This window comes from Scardinius erythrophthalmus (genome assembly GCF_964197995.2).
Source record: "Scardinius erythrophthalmus genome assembly, chromosome: 13".
Lineage (NCBI taxonomy): Eukaryota > Metazoa > Chordata > Actinopteri > Cypriniformes > Leuciscidae > Scardinius > Scardinius erythrophthalmus.
The window spans coordinates 3,707,040-3,726,179 of record NC_138233.1 but is presented as its reverse complement, the minus strand read 5'-3'; the positions used below and the strand labels follow the sequence as shown (position 1 = coordinate 3,726,179).

Below are 19,140 nucleotides of genomic sequence, written 5' to 3'. Positions count from 1 at the left end.
TGGCCAAAAGTTATATATAATCATTTTTATTTTACATTTGATTTCTTCTGAAATGTTATCAATTGCTGAATGTTCACTTGAACACTTAAAACATCGGCTAGATACCCAAGAACATCATTTATGTCTTTATTCTACTATTTTTGTTTTATTTCTTTTGATTTATTTGTTCACTCTTTTATTATTAACTGTTTACTTGCCTTGCTCTCATTTGTTAGTATTTAAATGTATTTTTCATTATTTAATTTTAAGGCCCCAGCATCACCGCGATCCTCGGGACAAGCGGTTTGGAGAAGGAATGGATATTTAGTATTAATATTATATTAATTATAACTGTTAAATGTATGAGATTAATGAATAAGTGAATTAAGAGCATATTAGGATTTGAAATTTTATCTGGTTTTGATATCAGCTGCTGAAATGTTCCTAATCAGCTGTAGAAACCCCTATATGATGAAAATACTATTTATTAATAATCAATATTTCTCAATGCTTGCAGCTGAACCTCTTCACCCAGTCCAGCATGAGGATGCCCGACTCACACAGCTTCAACAGCATCTTAAACCAACCCACACGCTATCATGTAAGAACACTGATCTCTCCCTCTCTCTCTCTCCCTCTCTCTCTCCCTCTCTCTCTCTGTCTCTCTCTCTCTCTCTCCCCTCTCTCTCTCTCTCCCCTCTCTCTCTCTCTCTCTCTCTGTCTCTCGCTCATATGATGAATCATCACTGCAGATTTCATCAGTTTCTCTGATCTCTCTTTCGTCTGATTCCCTGCGCACAGCAAATTATGAAGCGCCTCATCAAACGCTACGTACTGAAAGCACAAGTGGACAAAGAGAACGATGAAGTGAATGAAGGTGACGTGTGATTTACAATGAGATTCTGGGGTTTCTGTAAGTGCTAAAAACAGAATAAACGGGAAAGTTTGCCTCTAAAACCAACCAACTGGATTAAAAACACACACAAAAAAAAGTTATGATGATGATGGTATGATTATGATGTAGTAATAATAATAATAATACTCAAAGTTGACGTTTATGTAAAGTTGAGTCTCACAAAAACATGTCCAGGTCATATTTTACCTCATAATTAAAAGAAAAATAAATTGAATTAATTCAGATAAATTATATTTTGCTTATTTTGAAAAGGAAGCCTATTATTATTTTATTATTATTATTATTATTATTGTGACAATATTTTCATGACATTTACCCTCTGGTGTTGTTCAGTCATTTCAGACCTAAAAAAAAAAATATTATTTAGAATTTTAAAAAATCGTAATCGTTTTTGTTATGTGATCACAAAAATTATTCGAAAAGGCTAAATAGTCGTAAAAATGACCGCAATAGTAAGTGAATGGGAAATTTAAAAAAAAATACAGTATGTTAGCAATTAGTATTATGTCTGAAAACACTGTTCTCAGTTACTAGGGAATACATATCCCTGGATGTATTCATATATAGGACTATACAGACATCTAGTGGCTACTCCATAGTATTACAGATATTATTTTTTTCCACCAGTTGGCTCTAATCTGCCTCCATTCAATGGATCTGAAGAACTTTTGCTGCATTTTTAACTTAAATACTGCATTAAAATATAAAATTACTTTTTTTTTTAATACATTTTATATAGACATAAATGGTCTATAATTTAGATATTAAAGGGGTGGTGTAATGCCCTTTTAACAAGATGTAAAATAAGTCTCTGATGTCCCCAGAGTGTGTGTGTGAAGTTTTAGCTCAAAATACCCCACAGATATTTTTATATAGCATGTTAAAATGGTCACTTTTTGAGGGTGAGCAAAAACGCACCGTTCTGTCTGTCCCTTTAAATGCAAATGAGCTGCTGCTCCCGGCACAGGGGGCGGAGCTTCAAGAGCTTGTGTCCTTTTACCTCACACACACATGCACGGATTATCTTCTAGTCATTGATTAGCATATTCTGTCATGATAATCTATAAATGGTGTTCAGGGGGCGGGGTTTATGTAAATTTTAGGGTTGGTGATGTCACTAACCCGGGAGGAATGTGGTGTAGTCTCTACCAGCCGTTTGTTGTAGTCCTTAAAAAGCCATTTCTGTAAAAGCAAATATCTCCCTTTGCTCTGAACTTTGAGCGTCGTAACTTTGCAGATGTTGTTTATGATCAAACAGCAACATTACACACTAACTAAAGGCGGGCGTACACGGTGCGAGTTCGGACCAGGATCGGACACTCGGGAGGTCGTGAGATATTGCACACGTTGCGAGTCAGTTTAACTGATAATCGCGTCAATGCAGCTGGTACACGGCACGACTGTCCTGCACGAATTTTATCCCGAGCCGGCAGCAATCACGTGAGCTTTCGCGCTAAACACAGAGACCGTCAATATTGCATGCAGGCAAAGCTTCAGATAGAAAAAATGACAGAAATGTGTGTGCAAATGATTTGTTGTAAAGCAGAGAACAGTAGCCATTCAACGTAAAAACTAGAGAGAGAGAGAATTATTATTTTTATTTTATTATTTTTATTTAATATTATTATTATTATTTTCTGTAGTACAATGTTCAAAATAATTTTCTATGCTGTTTTGATGCTTTGGCAATACAATTGTATTTTTGTCATGCCAATAAAGCTTTATTGAATTGAACAGAATTGAATTGAGAGAAGTGTGTGTGTGTGTGTGTGTGTGTGTGTGTGTATGAGAGAGGGAGAGAGACAGTGTATGCGCACGCTGTATGGTTGCTGCCACTGAGGTATAGCCCCACGTGGTTGTGTATAATTTGGAAATAGGAGACAGCTGGTGAAAATCGGGCCGACTCCCCGAATTTTTTAAACATGTTTAAAGATGATCGGGAGGTCGGGGAGGTGCTTATAACGTGCTCGGCTCGGCTCGTAATTCCTCTCACACGCTGCGAGCCGCGAGCATGCGAGCATCACCGATTCCACTCGATTTCTCCCGAGTGAAAAAAATCATCTGCGAGCTCGTAAAAAAAGCAAAAATCGCACCGTGTACGCCCGCCTTAAAGTTAGAAAAGTCAAATCATAATCAACCACCCCTTTAATATTGTTTAATAACACAGAAAAATATTATTGAAATTAAATATAGTGCATAGTAAATATGATTAAGGTCTCCAGTCTGTTTTGACCACCAACAACACGAACAACACCAGAGCTAAGCACATTTTACCCACCAAATGTTTCCACACACGGTTTGTTGTGAATTCAGTGTTTGTATCTTCATATTTGCGTGTAATCTGTAGGTGAGCTGAAGGAGATCAAGCAGGATATTTCCAGCCTGCGATATGAACTGCTGGAGGAGAAGTCTCAGGCCACAGAAGAGCTTTCAATCCTCATTCAGAAACTCAGTGACAAACTCAACCCACGTCCAGTCCATCCGCACTGACCCCTGCTGGCCAACGGTGAACTGTTTTTATGTTGAATATATTATGCAGAGATCATAAGTAAGCCATTTTTACACTGCAACATGTCAATTTTGCTGAACAGTGGCAGATGAAGGCATAAATACTACACTTCTCCTTTAAGTTACTGTAGTTCGTATCCTGTGAGTGTCACATTAGCTCCACCCTTTGATGGTGATTGGCCTGGTATGTTTTGATTGACAGCTCCACCTATTTTAACAATAACTGGAAGTGCAATACTCAGAGAACGAGTGTGAGTGACACTCACCGTCTGTTTCTGTTTATGTTACATGTCGGAGGACTGAAATTATGCTTGTACATTTAGAGTGACTGTATAATCACGTATTCTGAATGATATTTGTGAATCTGTCTTATTTAAATAGATTGTTTATTCATGTTCAGGTGTTTATTGCACATAGCTGTGTGTATCGGAAACCATGCGTTTTATATACAACAGAAGTCATTGTGAATATTTCATTACGTGTAATGTACAGTATTTCTCAAGCAACTTTAGGCAGGGATATTTGTTGCAAATACTGTCTTTAACCATTCATTACCTGGGAACCTGTGTTAGAGTTACTGTGAAGCTACAAAGTAGATGAAATATTAGTGGTCCGGTGTCCCTAAAACCTATTATGCTTTTTCAGAAACTTCCTTTGGAAGTTTTTGTCTCCTAAAAGAAAGAAGTGATTCTGAACTGAAACGAGTCGTCAGTATTCCAGACTCACTTCCTACATAGGTGTGTAACTTATTAGCATAATGCCAGCCTGTGGTCTTGATTGGCTGAGCAGCGTCTCTTAGCTCCGCCCTCAAACACTGTAGTGTATCTGAGACTGGAAGAGTTTGGTTCGTGTTGTTCATGTGGAGAAGACGCTGTTTTCTGAGATCGATACGGTAAAACCCACGCCATCGTTACTGTTCGCATCACTGAGATCAAGAGCTGAGATTCAGATATGATAATGAGCGTTTGCTTTCTGACCAATCAGAGCAGAGCAGCTCTCAGAGAGGCGGGGCTTAGAAGCGTTTCAGACACTGAGAGAAAAGAGCTGACGCTGCATTATGAGAACATTAAAGTGTTTTTGACCTTAGATGCATGTAAACCTGTTGTAAGAGACTCTAAAATAACATTAGGAGCCTTTAAAATAGCATAATGGGGCACTTTAAGATTAAGGAGAGACTTCTAGCACAAATCTATGCAGGGTAAATGTTGTCATGATCTGACAAATGTTCTTTCTTCTTACAGTAACTTCAGTTGTTTGCCCCAGAAATCATGATTTATCAAACCCATAAGGTTTATATCCTTGTGTGCTGCTCAAAAGGAATAATCTGAACATAGAACCATTAAAATAGTCCATATGACTCTTGGACTGTGCGTGCATTATTCCTTTAAGATGTTTTTTGGTTTGTTTTGTTCACTGTTTTGTGATGTCTGAGCAGAAATGAGCTTGTGAAGATCATGATATCTCACTTATTTGTATAATGTAAAAACCCAAACTGTTTGCATAAACATGAATGTTGAGAATCGCTGCAGTTCAGCTGTAGTAAAGGTCATTTTGGTCCATAGATGGCGCCAGTTCATTTCATAAAGTGCAAGTCTGCGTAAAAATTCAAGGTTCTCCTGATGAATTATGGATGTAGTATAGCCATATAAAACCAGTAGATGGTATATTTCAAGATAGATACAGAATATCTGCAGCAGTTTATATGTAGGATCTACTCGAACAAAATATCACGTGTGTGAAAATATGTGCAATTCAGATGTCTTTGCTTGTTTATGTAGCCTATATTTAGATATTAAAGCTATGCATTTTCATATACTTATCAATTCAATGATTTTAGAGCGAAACCTAAGAAATGTAACTATGACATATATAATAAGTATTGCTGTAATACACTAGCACTGAGACTCTAAATTTGACATTTTTAATGTTTTATATAAAATCTATTGAAGAGAACAAACGTGTTGTGTTTCATTTATCCTGAGCGCATCACACACAGGTCTACAGGTGAGACTCAGAGTCAATGTTTCTCCGTTCGCAACCCGTTCTGTGTATTTCTGAGGCGTTTTATGCCAGAATGGAGTCGGATCTGGAAAACTGTCCCACTCCAGTCCTTGACAAGTGGAAAGAGTGTGTGCATTTATTAAAGCTTTGCATAATCCTTTAAATAATTGAAATGCAGATTAATGTGTGTTCTTATGACTGCTTTATTATAAAACTGTATACAGTAACTTGGGATATTTATCATAAAACGAACCCTGAGGTGGAAGATGACCTCCTTTTCTGATATTTCTCTCTTTTGATATCAAATGTTTTCCCATTTTTTTGGCTCCATACAGTCTTCCTCTGTGACGTTTGTATAAAGTCTGTTTCGTTGAACGCGTCACATGATCATGTTCTGACCTTTCTTTCCTTTGATATCCAATGTTTTCCCATTTTTTTGGCTCCATACAGTCTTCCTCTGTGACGTTTGTGTAAAATCTTTCTTTGAACGCGTCACGTGATCATGTTCTGACCCTCAGCAGATCATTCTGGAGAAGTTATTCATGATGTCCCATGGCTCAGTTGTGACATGAAATGCAATGTGGCTGAGGGCAATACGAGTCTAGTTGTCATATGCAATGACTAAAGAGCAGTGCTATCAGTGTTCAACACAACATTCCCAAGCTTTGAAGTATCATTTTGGCATAATTAGGTCCTGAAATGAAGCATGCATGATGATACTATTATTTAAAAACATTTTTATTTATATTAATAAGAGACTAATATGAAACTGGACCAAACAATTCCCTTTCTGTCCGGAAAACATTAAGTTCAATGAGGAATTTTTTGCATCTTGCATGGTGTCACCATTCGCATGGGTGATAAATCACATTTATCGAAAGGCGTTTGACAGATAATAGAGGAGGGCTGACCATGAACCTCGGCACACAAACAATGAGTGTCATAAAGTAGCTCAGTTCAGTAATTACATCTGTGCTCTGTTTGCAAACTTTAAAGACACTTAAATTGTGTCTACATTAGTGTTTATAGCTTCATTCGTGTGGTAAAACCCTTTACAGTCTATGGGTAAAACACATCCAGATGGTTTTAGAAGTCTGTTGCTATAAATAACACCCTCCTGACAGGGTCACATTGCATTTCGCGTGCAGATGTGGCATCTTTAGGATGATGCTGGAGGATCAGGACCACAGAAGAAGAGCATGTGGTGGGTTTTGATCATGAATAAAGAGAGATTTGAAACCACAAATCTGAAAAGCTCCATATATCAGACGTTTGGTTTGCTGGTCTTAAAGTTATAGGCACTGGAAGAGAGGGCAACTGTCTGAGAGAACAAAGGAAATGAACATTTGAACTCACTCTTGTGCACCATTCGAGATGCAAGTCTCACCTCAATCCACATCTCTTTCCCTCTTCCCCCATTCCTTCTCTCTCATGCTGAGATCACCAAAATTCAATCAAGAATCGATATGGTTTAATGTGAATAATTATCATACAATACATGTCTGGTATCATTTGATATGTCTCAGTTGCGACTGGTACAAAGGTCCCACAGAAGTAAACGGTAATAAGGTGTGGAGAGTTTCGAGATATCTTGTTAACAGCTGTGGGTGTGCCCGCATGTAAATCAACTTCTGTCCCAGTATGCAAAACACTTCGCATCGTGTATTTTTTAATGTCAGGTTCTCATCTCCTCTCTTTATTCCAGAGCATTTGATGTTTTGTATTTATTATCTTTGAACTGATTATGAAATTGGCATGATACATTTACCTGACATAATAAATTGTTACATTGACTGACTCTGAAATTGTTTTCCCAAGTAGATTAAACGGATTCGTATGTTACCGACCGTAAGTTTTGCGTCAGATTAGTGACGCAATATTTGGCACTGATTCAAGTGTACTTGGTTTGCAAAGACAAAAAGTGAATTTCCGTTTAAAACAGCAAATGCTGCTTGACCAATCTAAATCTGGGTGTGTCTTACCTCTGTTTTAATTTAATGTTACTTTAGATAAGTGTACGTGGGAAACCACGGCTTGGCCAATCCAATGCTATTATAAGAGAAGTAATGTTGGTCAGCTTATATCTGTAATAGTGGCCATACCTCTACTGAAGTAAATGTTAAGTTAAATTCAAGTGTATGCAATTCCATATGCTATATATTTGATTGTGTAAGCGTGAATGTGACTGATCTCAGGTACATAGCAATTACCTCTGTTTAGTGACCAAAACTGACGAGCTTGTGAACGTGATACGCACGTTAAACAGAAGACGTGAGGACCTCTGAGCAACATAGTTTCCTAATCTGGAACGGGAAAGAACACGCTGAGACCTTCACCCGTCTTAGCGGAAACCCCCATTTGGAACGTTAGATGGGCGTACAACACCTTTTGTTATTCTGGTTGAAACTCTCTTCACATCCTGATAGCAATCAGTAATAGAAGAGATTTAAATATTAGGTGTGAGGTAATTTAACATTGTCTCTCGTGACGCTTTGCAAACTCTTTGGCTGAATCCGAAATCGCCCCCTAAACCCTCATTCCCTACGTTAGTCCACTAATACTGTTCACTTGAAGGAGTGAATGAAAAGGAGTGAGCGAATTCGGACAGCCGTCGGTTGTACACTTGTTATTGCAGTGCAATGTGGGATTGAATGAGTGTACTCAATACACTCAATAACATCCACTATGGTTTCAGACACTACTACAACTGTCAGTCCCTTCAAATAATGCGCTATTTGAGGGTATAGGGGGCGATTTTGGATTCAGCCTATGTGTTTTGAAGGAGGCGTGGCATTGGAGACACTGGGATCTTATGCTTTCAAAGTTAGCGAGCCTGTCCGAAATTGCCTACCCTGCCTTTAACTGGCCACCAAGCTGGTTTCCATTATGTTTCCATTCCAACATCCCTCGACAGTCCTGGCATTTGGTGTCGTGTCCATGACTCCCTGACTGGATCTGTCCCTGGAAATGTCCTTGTTTTACAGCATGTTCAAAACCGACCAATGTTGCATAAATCAGAATGAGCTTTAATCACAATCAGAAACATAGCATGAAAGCATAAACATAAATAACATTTTTTTTTAAAGCTGTAATTAATGTGTAATTAATGTATATTACAGTTTGTGAAAATGAAACCATTACAAAAAATAAATTCAAAATATTTGTTAAATACCGCTTAGGCTATATGATTTCAAATTTATTGTTTTATTTTGATTGTGTTTTAAAGTCAAAATTTTGTTATAATTTTTTTTATAGTTTTGCTATTTGAAGTGTTTACTATTTACTATTTTTATAGTGTGATATTTGGTGAATTGCATTAAAACATCATAATAAAATTATTACAATATCACAGAACCCACAACAATTAAAAAACAAAGACGTGAAACCAAAACATGTATTCTCTCCGTTTTTTTTATTTTTTTATTAATAGATAGTAAATTTAAAATAAGACTTCAATTATATTTTTACGGCTGAACTAGGAAATGTCCCCTGTTTTCATTTCGGAAATCGCAGATGTTTTTGCAAGCCATCAGATTCATAGCAATGTCAAATTCATGCTATTTTTGTTAAATTCAGGACAATTCATTTCATTTGAATTACTTTTTAGTGGAACTTTATGGCATGCTTTATTTTTAAAGTATATCAAAATAAACCCAGGGACTTTTATTATGAATGGAGCTGTTGTCTTGTGAATCTGCGACATCGGTGCTCGTGTGTCAGGATGGCCGAGCGGTCTAAGGCGCTACGTTCAGGTCGTAGTCTCCCCTGGAGGCGTGGGTTCGAATCCCACTTCTGACAAGACATAATTTTTATTTTTATAGAAATAAGTCCTGTTGCATAATACCACACGACACCAGCAAGTCCGAAAGATGATGAAAGGCTGTTGAAAGTGTTACCCATCCCACAGAACATCAGGTCAGTTCTGTTGTTTATGTTGTGTTTTGTCTCCATTATACTTCAGGACACACCCAACCGTTCAAATATATACAAGTTCCCCCTTCCTTTTTTCTTTTGTGGGATCACAAAGACGTAGCATAAAGCGCTGAGTTCAGATTACAAAGCACCATTCAATACCCAGACTGATGTTACAGCCCTCGTTTAACATTGGTTCCATTTCCGTGATGCTCATCATGAAATATTTAGGAACAAATTGTTAACTCATCTCAGCTAGAGGGAGAAATGACCGGAGTAACACTGTGACACTAGCCCCAGCCTCCATTAGCCTATAAACAGTGCAGTATTTTCTTCAAATTCAGTGTTTTCTGTACTTTTGTGTGTTTACTGTATTATCTTCATGCTTGCTCAGAAAGCTTTTCGTTGTTGTTTTTATTGTGGCCAGCGAACTTTGAGCCGCCCAGACTTGGGAAAATGTTTATTTGATTTGTGTGGGTTAGTTCAGCACAGTTTAAGAATAGTTTAGATTAAATGTGTCTTCTGATATCAATATGAGTTAATGCAATTTAATGGTTAAAAAAAGTATTCCTCCACTTTCATTCACGTAAATATCACATTAAGCACTTAATAAGTAACGACACATGATAGTGGGTATTGAGTGGTGTTTGGTCACGTGACCTCAGTGTTTGAAGCATGCATGCTGTGACTACAGTGACAAAAAAAGAAAAGAAAGAAACCTCGCATGGATTAACATCTATTTTTCGTGGCCTGAATGCATGGGTGTGAGCCGAAATGAACTTCTCTCTACATGACAAGACAGTCTTTACTCAACAAGACCAGAACATGAACAAAATTAGAGATGTTGAAATGTTCATTGCACCCTCTATGCAACTTTTTCAAATAGAATATTCCCGGCATTGATAAAATAAACATTTGTGACAATCTAAGAACCTCTATTAACCCTTTAATGCATGAACATATGTTCAGTTTGTATAGGTCAATCAGAAGAATCACAATCTATAATCACTATGCGTTTCATGCTAATTCTATTCTGGATTAACCGTTTCTGGTCCCTGTTAACTTCCATATTTATACTGAAGTCAATGGGGAACAGAAACTGTTTGGTTACTGATATTCTTCAAAATATCTTCTTTTGTGTTCAGCACAAGAAATAAATTAATACAGGTTTGGAACAACATCAGGGTGAGTAAATGATGACAGAATTTTCATTTCTGGGTGAACTATCCTTTTAATATAATTATTTGCCTTTAGACAGCGAGGATGGTCTAGTGTGCCCTAAAAAAAGAGAAAACTTCTATGCTGGCTAAAAGTCTGTCCTTTTGTCAGTGTTGTCATGTCATGACTTGTCATGTTGTTGAACTTGAGAATATCAATACATTAAATCAGAGGCTGGACATGGAGAACTGCTGTAGATTTCATGCTAACTTGTATGTACAGGATGAATAACTTCATATTATTTCACTGGATGTTGATCCAGTAATTTCAGGACAAGTCAGCTGGCGAATGCAAACACACTTTCGGTACAGTTGTATGTTTGCTATGGCGTTTATATGGTGTGTTAGGGTGATTCTGCACTTCTAGAGACCGGAAGAACCAGTTTTTTAATAATCACTGCAAACGCAGCCGCAAACACGGAGACGATTTACATTCAGATATAATTGTTTGCATTGGTCCTTCCTTTCGCTATTGAAACATGCAAGTCACAGTGAACAAAGGAAACGGTTGAAGATCATTAATTAAAGACATATGGGGCAGCTTTTACATGGCTGACATACTAGTTCTCCATAACTTAGGCCCAGGAGAATATATATATATATATTTAACCACCTAAATTAAACATTAATTTTTATTTTTATTCCTCTGGTGCTGGTCATCATTTATTTATTTATTTATTTATTTATTTTTTACTTCATTGGAATGGTATGAAACTTAGTAAAGGTTTTGGCACTTGCTGTGTGAACACAAAAAAAGATAATGGACATGATTTGAAAAGGTTAAATGCTCCTGAAAAACATAGTCACACTTGTATTGTTCGCGGTCAAAAATCAAGGGGGGAATCTTTCAGAAAACACTGAAGCTTCCCCGGGCGCCGCCATTGATTAGCAGACCATCACCTGCTGTTAGCATCCATTGACTCCCATTCTTTTTGGCGTCACTTTGACAGCGAATAACTTTACATCTGAGGCGTTTAAAGACTCCATTTGTCCATTATTTATTCCTAAAGAAACATGAAAATGTATAAAAGGCTCCATTACCTTGTATCTTACGTTATGGCCCCGTAGAAGCAGTTTTTGTAAAAATAGGCTAACGATTGCGTCATAACCACGCGACTCTCTGTCGCACAGTAGAGAGATTACCGTATGGACAGGAGGAGAAGCTCGCGGGCGATCGGGGGGACGTGGAGGCAAAATGACAAAATAATTAATCAGAATACTTAGCAAAAGTGTCTCCTGCTCCTCGCTCATGGACAGCTCCTACTCACACTCTCCGTCTCTGCAAGTTTCAGAAGGGAATGATTCAGATTTCTCTCGGCACAGCTACTAGAAGACAGACGGGTTGCTCACGTCACATCTACGTCGTCAAGCTCAGTGTGAGTCTGCGCAGTCGCTCAGCCATCAGGAAGAGAGAGCTTCTAATTGACTTCACTTTTCTCAGTTGAATCCATTGACAGTAAAAGAAATGGACACAGCGCCCCCATTAGATTCAACGGAGAAAAGTGAAGTCAATTAGAAGCTCTCTCTTCCTGATGGCGGAGCGACTGCGCAGACTCACACTGAGCTTGACGACGTAGATGTGACGTGAGCAACCCGTCTGTCTTCTAGTAGCTGTGCCGAGAGAAACCTGAATCATTCCCTTCCGAATCTTGCAGAGACGGAGAGTGTGAGTAGGAGCTGTCCATGAGCGAGGAGCAGGAGACACTTTTGCTAAGTATTCTGATTAATTATTTTGTCATTTTGCCTCCACGTCCCCCTGATCGCCCGCGAGCTTCTCCTCCTGTCCATACGGTAATCTCTCTACTGTGCGACAGAGAGTCGCTTGGTTGTGACGCAATCGTTAGCCTATTTTTACAAAAACTGCTTCTACAGGGCCATAACGTAAGATACAAGGTAATGGAGCCTTTTATACATTTTCATGTTTCTTTAGGAATAAATAATGGACAAATGGAGTCTTTAAACGCCTCAGATGTAAAGTTATTCGCTGTCAAAGTGACGCCAAAATGAATGGGAGTCAATGGGATGCTAACAGCAGGTGATGGTCTGCTAATCAATGGCGGCGCCCGGAGAAGCTTCAACATAATGTGAAACGCTGCCCCCCTGGGTTGAATCCAATGGGGTTGCTGTGTCCATTTCCTTTACTGTCTATGGAAAAAATTAGCGCATTGGAAATGAATGTGGAACTAATTTCCTCTAGTGGAAGCGTTTGGTACTGCAGCCAAACAAAATATCACTGAAAGCTAATTCTTTTAGATATCAACCTCAAATTTGGGACACAACTTGTTTAGATTTATGGCTTTGGTTTTCACACAGGTTTAGAGTAAACCCTGTTTTGGAAAATGTATATTTCATTTTTTATAATTTTCATAACGATCAATGTAAAATTTAATTTAAAATTTTTTTAAGTTTACACTGTAAACTTTTTTTTTTTCACTTCAGCAATAATCTGACCAGTTTCTTCTTTAAAAAGAGACCAAACTGAAGTCCGTGCTCCAAAGCATTCGAGACACCAAACAGGAAGTGAGACTGTATCTTTGCAACGCTTTGGGATGTTGCAATAAAATGAGTGACTTTGCGACCATGTAAGAGTTTGGGAACAATGCCAAGTGCTCAGAGCACATCAAAGTTAAAACTGTTCATAATCATAATGGCTATAAAATTTTCTTTGGATAATATTTAATGCATAAAAACTGATTAAATGTTACTGATTTGTCCGATTATTTCGCAAATGAATATAGTAAAGTGAAATATTAACATTTGTCTTTCCTTTCTGAGATGCATGAAACATGTTTGGGGAGTTTTTCCTTGTTCTCTATCGTTCAAGCGGAGGCCAAATGAGAATCAGAAATCACAGCAGAAATTGTAATTGCTTGAAATGCCTGTTTATGTTTGTATTTGTGCTCTTTAAATGAATTATTAGCTAATAATTCATTTAAAGACCGTAAATGCAAACATACATGGCATTGCACACGTTTGACACGCAGAATATCATCCCTAAAACGTATTTGGCTCCTAAACATTAGACCATACTTCTAGTTTGTTTATGCTGGTTTATCTAATAATAGTAATCTCTTGTGTTTAGAGCCGTTACCCGGGTGAGAGGATCCACAGGAGACGGAAGACATTATGGGAAAACCTTAATGCACAATGCTTTAAGACGGGTCATATTGATCTAAATACAATGCAAGACACGAGAAAACATATAAAAGGGCAATTTTTCAGGAAATGGTGCAAATTGTGCTTGAAAGCCTTAGGATTGTTTAGAATTTAATTTGGAAAAGTCCATTTTTCTCATGCACACATATGAGGAAGAGTCCACTATTATTATCATTATTGGTTTACATGCATTTTTAAATGGATCCTTAATTTTCAAAGTTGCCATGAAATTGCTCATATTTTCTTCCCAATTGTGTCGTATATCCGAGTGAAACGCTTCTGGAACAAGAACAAATGTGGGCGGGGCTTGATTTTGTCTGTGTGGAACTGATTGGCTGGTTGTGGTTTGCTATTGGCTGATATTATGTGATTGACAGGTTGCTCCGCCCACATCATCAGAGAAGAGAAGAGATGCTGCAAGAGGAACTTATTCTGATTCAGGATTATTACAACAATAATGATGTGCACCAATAAATTATTTATAATGAATACTGCCAAAAAATTCCATAAAAAATAAGAAATCTCCTCTGAATGGGTTTACAACTGCTTGGACTGACATGGATACAAGTTAATTCTCCACAATAAATGTTGTAACCACTGCTTTCATTGCCAAGGGAAATAATAACATTATACTACTTAACTTGTCATTAAAAGCATAATATCAAACTGCATGAAGACATTACCCCCATTAAAACACACAGTTATGATCAGGTCAATTTAAAAGGTTTACGGTTAATCTTTTAAGGGCGTGCAACTCACAACTGACACTTATGCACCCACTTTCCCTAATGCATTTTGTTCAGATAATGTGACATTTAATGCTGTATATTTCATATGCACGCTCTCAGCTGCTATATAATCATCTCTGAACGTACATGATCAACTTAAAGGCCCACATCCGGTTAATGTTACACTGACGTGACAGTGTTTGAATACCGTACAGCAATGAGAACACATTTAGATTGTGTGCTTTATGCATTTATACTGTAGCCTTTAAACTTGGTGTATAACGGTGATTCTGCACTTTTGCGTGACTGTGTTCACCTCCACAATGAGGACTGAACAGGAAGAACCAGTTTTTATGATACAACAGCTAATATAATCCCAACGACTGACTGATAACAGGAGGAGTGCAGATGAGGCCAGACAAGCCCATTTCTGTCCTTTAACTGAGACATGTACATTAAGTTTGGGTTGCATGACAGTCTCTTGTGCATTTTTTAATGGATTCTTAATTCTTAAAGTCGGCATGAAACAGAAGTTGCGGTCATATTTTCTTCCTTATGACGTATGTCCGAGTGAAACGCTTCTGGAACAAGAACAAATGTGGGCGGAGCTTGATTTTGTCTGTGTGGAATTGATTGGATGGTTGTGGTTTGCTATTGGCTGATCTCATGTGAGTGACAGGTTGCTCCGCCCACATAATCAGAGATGCTGCAAGAGGAACCTATTCTGATTCAAGATTATTAACACAATAATGATGTGCACGAATTAATAATTTATATACTGCATTCCAATATTTCATTTTTAATAGTTCATGACGACTTTAAACATATAGGACATTGCATTTGACATTTCCTGCTTGCAAAATATATTACGACCCATCAGACTAAAGAGCTTCAGACTCTGTAATGCCAAACCCTGGTTTGTTTTCATCAGGTTAGTAATCCCAGGTGTGACGAGTAACAAGCTCCTCTGAGATGAATCATAAAACAGAAGCACTGATAGTCTCTTCTCAATGCAAGCAATAAAACTGCTATCTCTCTCTGTCTCTCTCTCATTTCCTCCCTCTCTTTTCCTGCAGCCGATTGGCCGACTGTCTAAGATGGATGATGGAGACCAGACCAATGCAATGAAAAATGCTTGCTATGCAAACTGGGTGAAAATGACCTTATCTGACCTGAACTGTGTTGGCTTTCCATTTCTCATTTTCTTTCTTTGTTTTGGCATATGAAAAAGACATGCAAACCAAACCATATTAAACCAGATTCAATCCCAAACAAATGCAAGTAAATGCTACAGTGTTGCGGGTGGTTTCTTGCTGAATTCATGTAATGTTTGGAGGTATTGATTGATTTGCCTGATATTCGGTGTGATAGAATCACAGACATTATGATATTACAAGATAAACAATTAAAATATGATACAAAAAAATATGTGAGTTGACATGCAAGCTAACTGTTAATCCCTCACTATATTACTTTTATTACTACCCTTTTCTTCAAGCATTATCCTTTTTAAAAGTTATATTTAATATAACTGACCCACTGGAAATCAATCAATCATACGCTTTTATTGGAGTGTTGTCATTTGAATGCACATCAAACACACTTTGCGTGCAAACAGGGCGCGCGCGTGACTCATCAAAAACTGAGGGTTTATAAAGGAGCCTCGCGCGCACTTCACTTCACTTCAGGAACAGCGCGCGCTCACACTCTTCAACCCGCTCAAGATCCACTACACGAGTAAGTACTTCATGATTGTCGCATGCACTTTTGCCTTCAGCTTTAAGTGCGCACTGGGAGACCATGCATTAGTGTCGGATGCATTACTTTCCTTGCTTATAATTGCATTGCGCTGCTAAAACAAATGATTGACGGCGTCGTCACTGTCAGCAGTGTGATGATATTCATAGAGCTTAAGCGAATATTACATAACGAGCAGATATTTAAATAGATCTACTCGAGTCAATCAATGCACGCATGGATAGACTGAGCTGCATAGGTTTTTAGTGCAGCAACAATTGGCCTATGCTATTCTTATTTGAATAGGAAATGTTTCATCGTCTGTACAAGATATGTGCGCAAATGTGACCACAATGAATGGAGGCAAAGGTTACATAACGCTCAAATGCTCATGCATTGAGACAAAAAACCAATGGCGTTGTGGAAGGGGCATTACTAGTGTGCAATTCAGTAAACTATCGAAGTAACGCAACCAGTGTGCAAGGCTATGTTTACAATCGCTGCTATTGGCCTACATTCAATCTCAAATCTGCTTTCATGTTATGCAATTTCCTCTCTTAACTGGTTTACTCTGTTTTTTTACAGTGGCTCCCTACACACTCACATACTTCGCGGTCAAAGGTTTGTATGAAAGCGGTTTCGTAATCTTGTTCTTGTCACATGATGCGTGTCTAACCCTTCAGAAAAGTCTGGAAAAGTTTTCAACGGCGAGCAAAAGTGAAACTTTCATGCAACCCTTAAATAACTCTCATATTTTAGTAGATGATTGAATCTGCATGCAACTTTAAAATGCACGTTATAATATAGCTTGTTATTTTACTAGACGCATCATAAATGCACTCTTTGCTCCATTCATAATCTTTGGCATCCGGCCAGCTCATAGTTGTCAGCTCAGACTCTGTGTCTGAAGGCGTTTGCCCTAGATTGGGAATGAGGAATGAATGGCAGTGAACTTCAGTCTGTATACTCCGCTCATAAACTGGCAAATAACAAACAGCTCCTCGTGATAAAATGTTAAGTTATCAGTAACAGTCTAAAGTAGTTGTATTATCATTTTGTCTAATATGCCTAACTATGTGCTTTGATGCATGATTGCACACTAAGAGGATTGTACTATAGTAACACCCCGTGTCATGTGCCGTTTGCAGGCAGATGTGGAGCTTTGAAGATGATGCTGGCTGACTATGGGCAGCAACTGAAGGAGAACCTGGTGACCTTTGAGCAGTGGGGGAAGGGGGATATAAAAGCCAGCTGTGTGAGTGTTGTGTTTATATAGGATTGCAATTTGAATTTGATAAATGTAAATAATCCATGCACGGTTTTATGTTAAAATCCTTGGTCTGTATATTGATTGATATTGTGTTGCTTGATTTGTTTTAGCTCTTTGGACAGTTGCCTAAATTCGAGGATGGCGACCTGGTCCTGTATCAGTCCAATGCTATGTTAAGGCATTTGGGTCGCAAACATGGTAAAAAGAAACAAAAGTTTAGTAGTTTACCCAGAAATGAAAATTCTGTATTTTGAAGAAATATCTTTGTTAGTAATCGAACAGTTTCTGGTCCCCATAGACTTCTATGGTATTTGTTTATGTACTGTAGAAGTCAATGGGGACCAGCAACTGCTTGATTACCAACATTCTTCAAAATATCTTCCTTTATGTTCAGCAGAAGAAATAACTAAATGCAGGTTTAGAACAACATGAGAGCGAGTACATCATGGCAGAATTTCACTTTAATGCATCAGAATCAAATCAAGCTTACTTAAGTTTGTTCTATAATGTAAGAATGAGACATTTGGAAAACATTTTGTGAAATATCCAAACAGAGCATCCTGCGCTGGCTACTCTTTCCCAAAATGCAATGCAATGAACCAAAAGTATTGTCAGCCATGATTTCTTTTAATGTACTTGATATTTACACTTTATGCATTAATTCCTGAGATGATAACTGGACGCCTCTTGCTGATTTAAATATGCATACTACTGTATGAAATCTTTATTGTGTAATGCATACTACTGTCCTAATTTATCCTCTCACACATTCAGGTGCATATGGAAAGAACGACTGCGAGGCTTCTCTTATCGACATGATGAACGACAGCGTTGAGGATCTGCGCCTCAAATACATTAAGATGATCTACCAGGAATATGTGAGTACTGTAAACCTCACAGATGTTCAGACACTGGAAATAAATAAATAATCACACTTTGAGCCATTTTTAGAGCAAATGCATTATAAATATAAATGTTCTGTCAGCGATATGACCCTAGACGTGTGTGTTATTTTGTGTAGGAGACTGGTAAAGAAGCGTTCATCAAAGATCTGGCCAACCAGCTCAAACCATTTGAAGCCATTCTGGCCAAAAACAAATCTGGCTTCCTAGTCGGTGATAAGGTGAGGCTTCCAGTAGAAATACTAACTCATTTTAGTACTTGTTAGTACATCCACCAATGTTTCATGTCTCTTCCTCACAGATCTCATTTGCGGACTACAACCTGTTCGACCTTCTGCTGAATTTTAAAGTCCTTAGCTCCTCCTGTCTGGACTCCTTCCCGGCGCTCAAGAGCTTCGTGGACAAGACCGCTGCCCGGCCCAAAATCAAAGCCCTGCTCGAGTGTGACGACTTCAAGAAAATTCCCATCAATGGCAATGGCAAACAGTAATTCTTCAGCTCTAGACAGCCTTCTCAAACAATGGCACTTTCTGTTAAAATGCCTTAACTGGTGCTCTGTGATTTAGCGAAATATCTCTCGTCTTTGTATGAATATGTATTTTGTATGTTTAACTGTTTTTGATGGTTTTTACTAACAGAAACTAGTGTATCAGTTATAATGAATAAAAAAAAAAAATGAAACATCCAGAATGGTTTAATTGCTGTTTTTATATACTTTGTTGTAGAACAACCCTGCACCTATATATGAAATTAAATTGCATTCAAATATAACCACTTTATTAGAATTATTTTGAAGCACTCTCATAAGCCCTAC

General features: G+C 37.9%; 2 protein-coding genes across 3 annotated transcripts in view; both read left to right on the top strand.

Moving 5' to 3' along the window:
- trpc3 (transient receptor potential cation channel, subfamily C, member 3) overlaps nucleotides 1–5,355 on the top strand; it is a 51,140-nt gene extending 45,785 nt beyond the window's left edge. Inside the window, exons 11-13 of one of the 2 annotated variants that reach the window (XM_081381936.1) lie at nucleotides 497–580; nucleotides 781–856; nucleotides 3,243–5,355. In XM_081381936.1, coding sequence (XP_081238062.1) covers nucleotides 497–580; nucleotides 781–856; nucleotides 3,243–3,385 — 303 coding nt within the window. In that variant the 3' untranslated portion in view covers nucleotides 3,386–5,355. The remainder of the gene's footprint in view (nucleotides 1–496; nucleotides 581–780; nucleotides 857–3,242) is intronic. The other variant, XM_081381937.1, reaches the window with a different exon arrangement.
- A 3,767-nt stretch (nucleotides 5,356–9,122) lies between these two features.
- Nucleotides 9,123–19,011, top strand: gstp1.2 (glutathione S-transferase pi 1.2). Its single transcript, XM_081383273.1, has 8 exons — nucleotides 9,123–9,319; nucleotides 13,616–16,154; nucleotides 16,740–16,775; nucleotides 17,303–17,409; nucleotides 17,535–17,622; nucleotides 18,199–18,302; nucleotides 18,446–18,547; nucleotides 18,628–19,011. Coding segments are annotated over exons 2-8 (627 nt in total). The 5' UTR covers nucleotides 9,123–9,319; nucleotides 13,616–16,153; the 3' UTR covers nucleotides 18,817–19,011.
- The last annotated feature ends 129 nt before the right edge of the window (nucleotides 19,012–19,140 follow it).

What these genes read in the sequence shown, in the direction of transcription:
- gstp1.2 (XM_081383273.1), top strand. An exon ending in GCATTTGGGTCGCAAACATG is followed by an intron (nt 17,623 to 18,198) that starts GTAAAAAGAAAC and finishes TCACACATTCAG; the next exon opens with GTGCATATGGAAAGAACGAC. An exon ending in GCTTCCTAGTCGGTGATAAG is followed by an intron (nt 18,548 to 18,627) that starts GTGAGGCTTCCA and finishes TCTTCCTCACAG; the next exon opens with ATCTCATTTGCGGACTACAA.